Here is a 12,543-nt window from a genome sequence, read left to right on the forward strand (position 1 = left end):
TGACATTGAAAATAAGTAAAATAAATTTTTAAAAGTTTAACCTATTACTTAAGTAAAAAGGTAAATGTCTCACTACACAGTGGTAAGAAAATACAAACCAAGAGTGATCTAAAGTCAATATACATTAGGTCAATACTAAATTAATGTTTTGCCTCAATTTTCAATAAGGATGAGTTAATGATGAAGCAAAGGAGTAAGTGTAATCAAAGGACAAAAAAAAAAAAACTTGTAGGAAATAAAACTCAGCAAGCTTAATTCTTTTAAACTAACAGCTCCTGATACAACTTGAAACTGGATGTTAAAAGTAACACATGAAATCCTAAAGTCCTAAAGCAAGTCAAGTCTTTTAAGTCAGAGAAGATGCTACAAGCTTATTAAATAAACAAACATATTTAATTAAAAATGGGGGAAAATGTAATTTAGGAAATCACAAGCCTGAAACTTTAACCAGTATTACTGGTAAGGCTCTGAAACAAATTTTGAGGAAGGAATAATTAAGATGAAGTGGAAAATATGATCAAATGTAGCATAGGTTTGCCAGAAACGTAGATAAGAGTAACCTGATAGCTCTCTTTCATAAGATAATCAGTGCTCTAGGCCTGTAAATTACACCACTGAAGTGACTTTTAATTAGTATTGGTGTAGCATTGGGGACTTTTTAAAACAATATTTACCCCAGATATTTTTTGCAATTTACTCCAATCTGACAAGAAAAATAAAACAGAAATAAGATCCCAGTTATCTGTGCACAGATAACGTACCTTCTGAAGTGATTCCCAATCTGTTTTCTTTGCAAGAATTTAAGTTGATTCTTTTCAGTTGCTTGCACTTATAAAGTTGCAATAATGCATTATCTGAAATATCACAGTCTCGGAGGTCTAAAGACTCTACAGCAGGGTGCAACACCTGTAACAAAAACCTACCATTTCAGTCAAACTCTGCTGTATTATAAAACATGCATATTTTTTTCTAAAATACTTGTAACGTTAGATATCACATAGATATCAAATAAGTATTTGAAAAAAACATTCACTAGATGTGGTTATCAGTCCTAGGAACTAGAAACTCTGAAGAACATATGGTATATTTGCTGCAACAGCTAATCTACAGCATGAACATTCAGTTTCTGTGATCACATCTAGGGTAGGAGCACATGAACACTATTATTTAAACAGTGGAAATACTGATGGATAATACAGTTGCTAACACTAGTGCTTCTGCCAGCACAGATAAGTTTAGCACAGATAATACTCTCAAACTTACCAGCACAACTTTGATGGCAGAAATCTGAGTATAAAAAAAATTACTGTGATCAACACTTCAATCCACTGAACAGATAAGGGTAATATTTGAAAGATATTTTGCCCCAGGGTATTTTTCTCACCTGCACACACTCTTTTTTTCTCATAAACAAGCGAACTCATTATCATACATGAGGAGTTACCAAATCCTCATTAAATAGGCTCTTTCACTCCCACAAGACCATAGGTTGGAGTTTTTGTGAAATCTTCCCCAAGAGAACATTTATGAAATTCAGACCCAAAGCAATGGAAGTCTTCAGATTCTGGTAACAATAGCCATATAGCTTACCTCAAATTAAGTTTTCAAGGATTCTCACTACTTTAAAAAAAATACTGCTTATAGCCCTCTTGAGCAAACAATCTATACCTTTGCTGAGCTGTCCTTCAGACCAATAGGCAAACATTAGATCAGGTTTTCACATTACCTTATATTATTCCCTTCAGCTTGTAATTTCCTTCCTTAACTCACAAGGATAAAAGCATATGGTAAATTTCCACACACAAGCAAAGATAACAGCGCATAGATGACAGGCCTGTTACAGGCCTATTCTTTTCTCAGGTTCACCATTCTAACAGTTACAATAACAATATTACAAGGAATACTGTTTTTCTGCTCGGCAAATATGTTAAGGTGCTAAAATCCTTACTGACAAATAAAGGCAAATAAGCCTTCCGTAAAAAAAGCAAATGCTTCTAGTGGATTGTAACTGCAACCTTTCTGCAAAATGAGTGGCAGACCTCAGACAGCTTTGACAGCTTTTCCTCCCCAAACACTAAAAGCCTCAGTCTTTTTATGCCACAAAACCACCAACATATCCCATAATACATTTATGAGTAGTTTTCACAAGATAACATGCAGCTCTTATTTCACTCATATTTCTGAATTCATATCTAAGGAACTAGAACAGCCAAACCCTGAGATGGCCAAAGTGATCACCAACATTTACTCAAGATTATTTCCCTGACTGTAGGCTTTCTTTCACAATTCCAAACTGCCTAGGACACAAAAAGTGAGCAAACTGCTGGTTTTGAAGCCACATGAGAAACCTTATGAAAGAAAGAACAATTAGATGTAAGGAAGTCTAGATGAGAAGCAATAATACTATCAGAATACTGCCTATTTGCAGTAGCTAGATTAAGTGTCCCTAGCTCATGGTTCTTCACACAGTCAGGTATTACTTGGAGATTTGCTTTCTATTATTATTCACAGACTCATAATCACTGAATGCATATACTAAAATCTAATCTGTCTCAAAGAAGATGGAATTTTAGATAAAGTAAGGATTGTTTGGATGCAGAGTACAGGAGATTAAAGTATGGATTTATATCCTGTGGACACATGCTGAATGGCTTTACAGAGCTTTTGGTAAAAGTGAGGTAGAAAACAGGAGCTGAGCATGCACGTCATGGAACACAGCTCCAAGCAAAGTGCAGAGTAAGGGGGGGGGGGGGGGGGCGGGGGGGAAGTATGATAACACAAATCTGGGCATGAACAGGGAAGTAAGAGATTAAATAGAAGTTTATACCGAAGTGCAGATTAACAGAATTTAAACTGGAAGAAATTTAAGCAAAATGCTTAAACACCACCAAAGAAAGCACACGCATAAAAGCAAATGAGATAACATAGCCTGGAAAATTCTAAGAGAATAGATCTAGGCACAAGATTGTGGGGACTATGAAAGAAAAGGGCAGAATGGAAACAACAGCAAAGAAAAAAAATTCCTTATCCATATAGAAGACTAATTAAGATGTCATAAATGTGTCAAATGTAGAATAGCTTGGTTATACGTGATGTGAGCTAAGAATAGTAAGAGGAGCTAAACAACATAAGCCATTTTTGCTATGCCAAGCAACAAGAATATCTGCAAAATGAAAGAACAGGAAAGCTGAAAAGCAAAATGGTATGGAGAAGCAGCATGAATTCAGAATCCAAAAGGTGGCTAGCATTTTTTTTACAAATCCAAGTGAGATAAACCTGGAAACTGTTAGCGAGGAAAACTAAGGTATAATATGCCCAAGCAAAGTGATGACAGCTAAAGATAGAATTGCAGGAAATTGCAGGAACAGAGAAAGGAAAAACACATGACAAAAAGAACCAGACCAGAATATCCCAGTGTCAGATGGAAAACAGGCTCCAAGAGAAGGCACTCATCAACTGCTGAATGAAGACAATGACAGATTAGATTTTACAGAGACACAGGAGAAGATTGTAACTTAAACTAGAGAGTTTATTTCCAGACTAAAGATACCCTGATAGCTTTTGTGCATTTATACACACACAATCATATGGTTTTAATTATACACATTTCTTAGGGTTCTTGGAAAGGATGACTTACTGAAAAGATAGCCTAAACCCAATTTTGTCAACTTAAATTTCCCAAAATAAGATAAGTGAACAAGACTGATTTTTGCTCAAAGAATTGTTTTGAACAATCAAAATGTGGTGCACACTAAAGATAATTTTTTTTTCATAAGTTTTCCACAGTACTTCTGATTTTGCGTCTAGTCTTGGCTTCACTATTCTCGCTCTGAGAAACTGATACTATTTGCCTCTTTGGAGTTACAGGTCAAAGCAGGAACGAACAGGGAGTCATTCATTTTCTGTTTCCCCAAGGTCAACCTTTAGCCTTCCTCAATTCTCATGCCTCCCTTTGTGGCAAAACAAGATAACAGTAGATAGATACCAAAACAGATGTGCCCCTGAATTTACAGCTAAAGAAAAATCATTAACTAGTTCCATTTTGAAACACTGACACACATAAGCGAGCAAGACAAATGAGAGAATTTGAACTATCAGTTTCGAGCCCTAGCATCATCATATTGCGAAGAGTCAAGATCTAAATAAATTATAAGGAGATTATGTGCACACAGAAATGTACAAGTCCCTGAAATCTTTTCATTACTATATTATGCACTAGTTTCTTGAAACATACTGCCTTCAGGAACAGAGACTGGTTAGCAATAGTCCAGTTTCCCGATACTGAAGAGGGATAATAGATGCCAGCCGATTACACAGAAGTCAATTATCACTGAAGGGACAACATTTTAAATTTACTACAAACATAATCCTATTACTACTAATATAGGACTATTAACATTATGAAGTTTAAGGAAAACAAACATGAACAGAGTAAGTGGGCCTGAATTTACCTGTTGTCTCATGTAAACAGTACACAAGGATGAAAAACTATCACATACAGTAAAGTTTTGAATGGGTTCTTACCTCACCAATATTTGAATCGGTTATTTGCCCTTGCCTACTCATTAATTTAATCAGTTTATCCTTTATGTTGGGTGGCATTGACTTAATATCTGCAGCATATCTGGAAAGGTTCCTTGTCAAACACTGAAGGCACCTGAAATAAAAGAAATTTACAGTACAGTCAAAAAAGGGCATTACATAATAGAACTAGAACAATCAAGCCGTAAGATGTCATCTTCTGCATCCAGCTATGCTGTCTTCAAACCTTATCAGTTCCAGCTGTTTCATGCTACCACCAATTCAGTTGTTGCCCTTTGGAGTCAATCAGCTGATCCTTCTGTGCAACTGTTTCCCAATCGACTGTAGGCAAAAATTAGCTTCATTCACTGCAGTCACCAACCCAGCTCACAAAATAAATTTACTGGTAGCACATTCACAGCATTAAAAAAAAAAAAAAAAAATCTTTTCACCACTTCAACCTCCACTTGGTCAGCAGTAAAAGCTTTAGTTGGGACAGCTGGTTCCAGAGATGGGACATCTCTTTCACCTCAGTTGAAAACGTTAAGGAGATATTTTCAGATGTAGTATTTTGTTCACTGCCTAGTTTGTAGTACTAATTTTTAACATTAATTGTGCTGTGTAACCCTGTGCTCAACCCTTTTAACTAGAAACTATCTTTTTAACTAAATCTGATCACAGAGGATTGTCACTGGACATAGAAATCCTTCTGTCTTAGTAGGCTCCAGGAAATCTCAAATCAAAAAGCTCATGGTCCTACAAAGTAGATTAGGCAAATAAAAGAACAAGTGGACACATGGAAAACGTAATACATAGGGGAAAGTGAACCTACTTGGATTTTTACAAGGTATTAAAAAACCCTCATCAGCAATGGTTCTTCAAGAAATTAAGCTGCCCTGAGATAAGAAGAAAGGTTCTCACACAGGTGGCTGAAATCCTGTGACAATCAGAGATAGGTTTGACTCAGTAAGCACAGCCATTCTTTTTTTACTAGCAGTATTTTAGGCCTCCTTCCTTCCAAATGTTTATTCGTAAAAATGATTTATCAAACTGAAGAAAACAACATGATTATCACACACACCAGGCTAGAGATTTTGAATGAAATTAATGCCAACATGTACTGCATTTTCTATACATCACAAAACACTCTCCTTTAGGCACCTTTTTTGTATTTGGGTCAAAATTGCTTCCTTGTTCCAAGCAACCTGTTCCCTTGGCCAGATATTGAAACTTGACTTACACAAAGTCTCCATCATAAGATACTGCTGCATGAGAAATTGCAAACAAATCTCACAGACACACAAGGCTTAAGTATTTATCTGAAAAGGAAGGGCTAAGTAGAAATAAATATTCATAAGCTAATAAAATCAGGGAATGCTGGGTGATGCTTTAAGACAGGATTTGAAATCCTAGAATTTTATCTGTGTGAATGCAAGAAAAAGGGATCATTTCAGTCAGAATACATTAAAAGACCCCAGATGGAACACAGCTTTTTGGGAGAAAACATTAAGAACTTTACTTAAGCAAAATAAACCAAATACATCAGTATTCATATAAGTGGATCAGAACCCAGGTAGAACATTTGAAATAATGCTTTCTGAGGTCAAATATACAGAAGAGTATTCACTTATGCTATACTGAGTACTGTAGAGGGACACTAATCATGCAATCCTATTTTTTTAAGATTCCTAAGGCACTTTAATGTATCATAGGATACACAAAATGTGAATTCCCAACCTCTGCAACTTTAAATTACCATCACAGGCTTACGGAAACACTGGAGGCAACTCTGGGAAAAGTTTATGAATATCTTCTAAGTGTACTGAGCGTACTGCCCTTCAGAGCAATCACCACACTCTCATATGTTACAAGATGAACTGCTAGTCTTTAAGGAAGGAACTCTCTGAAGGGAGATTTTATTATCAAACAACCAAGTTCCTAGGTAAATGAGGAACATAAACTACAGCGAAGCTAACCAACATCCTGAGATAACTGAAAAGGTAACACTTTGTTGTCTAGGAAATACCACGTGTTTAAAAAGCATTACACTACAGCAAAACTGAAATGGAGGGAGATGAAATGGGGGAAGAGAGGTAACTCCTCACTGTTCCCTCTTGCTTAGAAACCTAATGTATCCATCTAAGTGATGGACTACTTTGATTTGGGAGTTTACTACCTACTGATCATAGATGCTCGAATTAGATTCCCTAGGCCAACTTTCCTTTTTAAATCCTATCCAAAATGTTGAAGGAAAACATTAGGTTCCTACAAAATATTTTGCTTTTGTAGAATCAACATTTTTCCATAAACTTGCCCTACTAGTAAACTCACAGCAGCTACTGTTACTGCCCAGTAACATTCTCTATTGTAGTTGGCATCTACACCTTCACATGATCTAGATACACACAGCAATAACCACAAATGGTAAGTCAAGACTAGAATGCATTCACCTGGCAGACAAATTCAGTCCCAGTCTAAATTACCTGAATCCTATTTTTCATGGACAGGAAAAACCAAGATGCACTTTACTCTTGTAATGACCTGATTTAAAAAAAAAAATAAAATACTTCTTGCAAACACCCCAACTGCTTTTTCCCTGCTCCACCTTATCAAACTTGTTACACCAGCTGCTTATAGTTCAGAGCTGTTTACAAAGTGTCAATGGCATACTCATTTGTTCCAAGTGTATGGAGATGCCCAGAATAGAAAAGGCCTATGATCTTTAACCTTAAGCTTTATGACAGAGTTAGGGCCTTATGACAGGACAAACGTGTGTATTTCCAACACACAAAGAGAAATTAGATCTTTAGACTACTTGTTAGAATACTTACTCATAAATTACATCAAAGTGTAGCTTATACTAAGTTATGTCACGTGAAATAGAATAGCAGAACAGATGCTAGACATGGGACACATCAGAAGACGAATGAACCAAAAGAACAGATACTAAAATAGGTGTAAAAGCAAATAAAAAAACATTTTCCTTCCTGCATTCTTCAGGGTTGGATAATTTATGTTCATAGTAAGACCATAGAAGGAAGCTGTTTTGAAACTGATGCTTTACTTCTGTCCTCAGTTTTCATTCATAGAGATGGTACCCTGCACATCTGCAAATGTTCCAATGCCTTTGCAAGACCTTAGTTTTTCAAGACGCTAACAAGTTAGGTAACGCATCAGTCTGCAGTAAGTTGGTTCCCTGTTAATGCTATCTGTTTCACAGGAACCATCTATTAATGACACATGGCACAATCAAATCTAAGCAATACCTAAGTACATACTCTTGTGACGACTGACATGTGCAGCACGCTTCTTTATCACGCAGTGACAATCTTAATTAAAACACCTTTAAATTTGATGTTTCGTTTCTGTTGCTCTAAGACTCTCATTTTTGATGGTAAAAACTCTCTTGGTTCCAAGCTCATGTCTGGCCATGAACAAGTCAACTTAAAACACCTGCCAGGGCTCTGAGGGATCTGTAACAGCACCCTCCTAAAAGTATGACAGCTACAGCTGCCTCCTCTGCCTTTCCAGCACATGCTGTTGCTGCCAAGCATCCACTCTATTTGGCAGGCCCTGCAACTTCTACACTGTCAGTTTGCAACCAAGCGTAATTATCTAAACCAACTACAAATTTGGTGTACCTCAATATGCTGGCCTTAAAACTGCATCAGCTAGGAGTGCGTGTGGAAGTTGGTCATTTTTCATCTTGGAAACAATAACCTCAGGGAACAGAAGCTAATATAAGCTATAACTTTAGAAAGAAAAAAAAAAAAAAAAAAGGATGTTTCTAAATATTTCCAATATGATGCTCTTGTGCATGTGACCTCTGGCGTGCTAATTTCTCTTTTAGGGTAGGGGGCAAAGGCCAACAGGTGGCAAACACCACCAAGCTGGAGAAACACCTTAATAAATGCACTTTCTGTTAGGTTTGGAGACCCTAAAAATAATGACTTCATTAAAAGGACTATGCCACACTAACAATTTGTTTCAGTTTTTAGTTTCTGTTGTAAGTTCTGCTAGTTAAACAATAAGCCTAAGGGGTAACATAAGTAAGAAGCTTAAAGTGCAGTCTGGATTAAATAGATGGCCATCACCTGATTGGCATAAGACAAGAAACAACACACTAAGATCACACACAACTGTTAAAAAGTTGTGTAATTATTCATTTCAAGTCTTAGTCTTACTCGTATAACAATTATATTGTTACACTAATATAGAAAGCAGTTGCAGCAGTACTAATAAAGTAGTATAAAAGAGATTAGTAACCAATCAGAAGTAGAAACTGTTCATGGTATCAAGCGCTACAGTACATGTAAAGAGAAATTACTAGATCTAGGATCTAAGGGTAATCACGAGATAAGCACGTAGTGTAATACAGATCTTAAAAATAATTTTACCAGATCAATCATGCACCAAAAAAAGTATGGGTACCATTCTAGCTTTGCAAAACCACAAGTGTTATTAGCAAGACAAAACCCTTTTAAGTAATTTCTATTAGCAGTCCAGCTGTCATTACACACTAATCAAATGTAAGGTCCAAATACAAGTTGAAAAGGCAATTTCCACACCCACCTTGTCTCCCCAACCACTTTTTACTGCACCTTCCTCATGCTGGCTCTGAAATTCACAGCTGTAGTATAAGCTGTTTGGCATTTGATCTGAATGAAAATTCCTTTGACAAAAACTGTGAGGTCACAGAAATAACACTGCCAGAACAAGTGGCTGAGGTCAGGGTGCAGCAGCAGCGTAGACTTAAGCCTAATTAGATTTAGCATATAGCCACAACTCTGGAGTCCCTATATAGAACTTTTTTGGAACAGAACCTTGTCTGGCACCAGAATACCAGCAAATAACAAATTAAACCCATACCAATTAAAAACTCTAGAGAGGTCAAAATATTATGGGTCTACAATCTGAAGTGTAACATAGATTTCTAAGTATGGAAAGAAACAAGATTTCTATATGGAAGCACATTTAAAAAAACACTAAAATTTGCACAGTAGTAATGACACCTGTAGCAGGTCATTGCAGAAGACATTGTAATGAGAAGACAGTGATTTCAAGCAGAATCCACGCAGAGTTTAACCTCAGGCCTTGCTTGCAGAGACCTGTACAACAGCATGAGTGACTACTACACAACCTGAGCACACACCATGATGACCTTCAAGTCATTCCTCTGGACACGTGTAAGGATGCACTTCCTCTGGACATGTGTACGCCTTCACTGAACCTCAGCAACTGCTGGATAAACTTGGCTGACAGACTAACAAAGAAGCCTATACATGGCTCCAACTCAGTATACATACAAGTAGACTACACTATCCACATTATTTGTCTTGAGATTAAATAGCATGTCTACATGTAACATTCCTTTACTTGACTGCAGAAATGAAGAACAGGTGTTCACTTCTAAAAAGAAAAACCCTTATCAAAGCTCTAAAGACAACAGCAAGCGTGAACCTCGCCATGGATGGGATCTGCGCACCACACTGACCCATGTGAGAGGGCTTGTCTCATGCTGCAATAGCTGGGGTCCTTGGCATCTGAAAGGACATAAGATTGCTATTGCATTTTCTACCTCCACTGTCCGTTGCGCAATACATCAGTTGGCTAGCCTTGAGAATTGACACCTTCCCTAATGAGATGCCAAATGAACCAGCAGCTCAGTGCAAACCAGCACCCTACCTTTGGCTAGGATGAACTTTCTGAGCCTTTCGGGGAGCTATGTATGCACCTATCATGTGACTGTGCCCTCTTCCGTGATGGATGCCTACTGAGTCATGTGAACGGTCAAGCGGTCCTTTGTCATCCAAGAGCACACACTTCAGCTACATGCTAAATACATATTTATCACATGATACCTACATTTTGGCCACTGAGTAAATTAACTTTTCTGGTAATTCATCCTGAAGGAGGCAGATTGCCACCACATACCCATAGTATGTAAACCCAGCTGTATCTAAAAACTTAAATACAAATTTAAGATTTTTTTTTAATCTTGAAGATACTTAGTGGCTAATGCAGCCATGCTTGAATAGGGACTTGCAAATCTCAACGGAATACTTAGTTCAAATTTGCAGAAAATACTCCAACACCTGGAAATCAGCGGGAGCTATGCCAAATCTTCCAGTTACATTTAACTGTCTCTTGACACAGAATTTTAAATTTAGCTTGAGAAAAAATCTTATTAAGATTAGTCGCACTGTTTTCAAAAAGCTGGTTGATATTCTCAGACTACATTACTCATCTGCAGTTTAACCAATTAATCATTTGAATTATAAATGTTTTCACTGCTAATTCTGCTTTATAGGAAACTATAAAACACTTACTGGCTACACCAGGACAACTATAGTCGTATCTTCAGTGCTTTAAAATAAGAATAAAATTTTTAACTATTGTTTGATAGCCATTTTTCCTTTACCTGTCCAGCTTAATATTTCGTTCCTATGCTGTCTCTAAGTCCCTCCTGAACACAAAGGAATTTGATATAATGAAAAAAGTCAAGAGCAAAACACCATTAGTGGATTCACTGGGGCCAGGAATCCCCAGTCATCCCTCCACACCCAGATCTTTCAAGGATCGTCCTGTTATCTCCCTGCCAAACCCCGTTACTAAAGTCAAGCCCTGCCACCTGCCCTGTAACTCCTCCCGAACTGTCACCTCTGCCAAACACCGTCAGCGAGCCTGTCACCACTACCAAACCCTGCCACCTGCCCTGCCACCCCGCCCAAGGCCTGACAAACCCTGTCCCCCTGGGCAAACCCCTCCTCCGTGCTCCCCCGCAGGCGGGCCCCGCGGGCTGCCCCCCGGCGGCGCTGCGCTCACTCGAGGCCGCGGCCCCGCTGAGGGCTGGTTCTGGCCCGGCCGCCGGCCCTGAGCCCACGGGCCTTCCCGGGAGAAAAGGGGGCGGCCGGCACAGGGAGGGGGGTGTGGGGGCGGCACTCACAGGTCCAGGAGCAGCTGGACTTCCTCGCCAGCGCCGTCCCAACCGCCGCTCAGGCGGCTCATGGCGGCGGCGAGGGCCGAGCAGCGCGGCGCCAGGCAGACCGAACGGCTCCGGGGGACGGTACCGAAATGGCGGCGGCTCCCTGCGGCTGGCGGGCATGACGGGAGGTGTAGTCCTGCTCCGGCCCGCCCGGGGACCGCCCGGGGCTTGTGGCGGGAAGGGGCAGCGGCGCCTCGTGAAGCGAGCAGAAATGCCGTGGAGCACCCCACGCCTCGCGCAGAGGGGTGGTCTCTCCCCGCTTCCAGTGCTTCGTGTTTAGGACAGAGTCTCTCCCCAAGCCCGGACGACGTACAGAGGAGCCTGGGGAGGCTGAGGTGATGTACAGAATTAAACTCTATAACTCGAAAGTTATAAAGTAGGTATGTTTAGTGCACGCAGATGCACGGGGGATCGCTCCACCACAAGCGTGCATGCCCAAAGTGACGAACCATCTCACATTTATACAATAAACCAAATGATTATTCAATTAACACCTATACATATTCGTTACCTAAACCGCTTACTCTCGCTTCGTATGTTAATTAGCTTATCAGTCCTTTGCCTGGAATGTGGTGGTCTTGTAGGTGATTCATGTCCTTGTGACCATCTGATCTTCTCCAGCAAGGAGACTTAGCACTCCGTCCCTCTAAATAAAATTGGAATGTCTCTCATCCTTTTCTCATCCTTTTTATAAGTAGCCCTGTTATAAATTGAGACCACAACGGATCATAATCCAATTAAAATTTTATTAATTATAGCAAGTAGAATATGAGCAAAAACAGCGCTGGACGGCAGGGGAGTCTGCGCTCCGCCAACTGCCGTCCTGAGCAGTTCAAACAGTCCCTTTTTATACATTTTTTACTTCCGTGTTCATGAAGTAGTGGAGGTACTCTGCGCATGCTTCAGTTGTTGTTAGGGGGTCGTTTTCTGCCTCCTGGTGGTCGTTGAGGCCGAAGTAAGAAGTCTTCCTCCTTTGTCCCATAGTTGACCCCTCACTCATATGTCCTTATATGGGGTTGTTTGTCCTGTTTCTGTCG

The 12,543-nt window shown here is 39.3% G+C and overlaps 1 protein-coding gene across 4 annotated transcripts in view; it reads right to left on the reverse strand.

The window, feature by feature from the left end:
* Nucleotides 1–11,911, reverse strand: part of AMN1 (antagonist of mitotic exit network 1 homolog) — a 27,272-nt gene extending 15,361 nt beyond the window's left edge. Inside the window, exons 1-4 of one of the 4 annotated variants that reach the window (XM_055711014.1) lie at nucleotides 11,468–11,543; nucleotides 5,354–5,458; nucleotides 4,525–4,657; nucleotides 762–906 (exon numbers count right to left, since the gene is read on the reverse strand). In XM_055711014.1, coding sequence (XP_055566989.1) covers nucleotides 762–906; nucleotides 4,525–4,602 — 223 coding nt within the window. In that variant the 5' untranslated portion in view covers nucleotides 4,603–4,657; nucleotides 5,354–5,458; nucleotides 11,468–11,543. Of the gene's footprint in view, nucleotides 1–761; nucleotides 907–4,524; nucleotides 4,658–5,353; nucleotides 5,459–10,015; nucleotides 11,285–11,467 lie in introns of those variants that run through there. The other 3 variants (XM_055711013.1, XM_055711012.1, XM_005440860.4) reach the window with 3 other exon arrangements.
* Nucleotides 11,912–12,543: the final 632 nt, after the last annotated feature.

This window comes from Falco cherrug, chromosome 5 (assembly GCF_023634085.1).
Source record: "Falco cherrug isolate bFalChe1 chromosome 5, bFalChe1.pri, whole genome shotgun sequence".
NCBI classification, from domain to species: Eukaryota; Metazoa; Chordata; class Aves; order Falconiformes; family Falconidae; genus Falco; species Falco cherrug.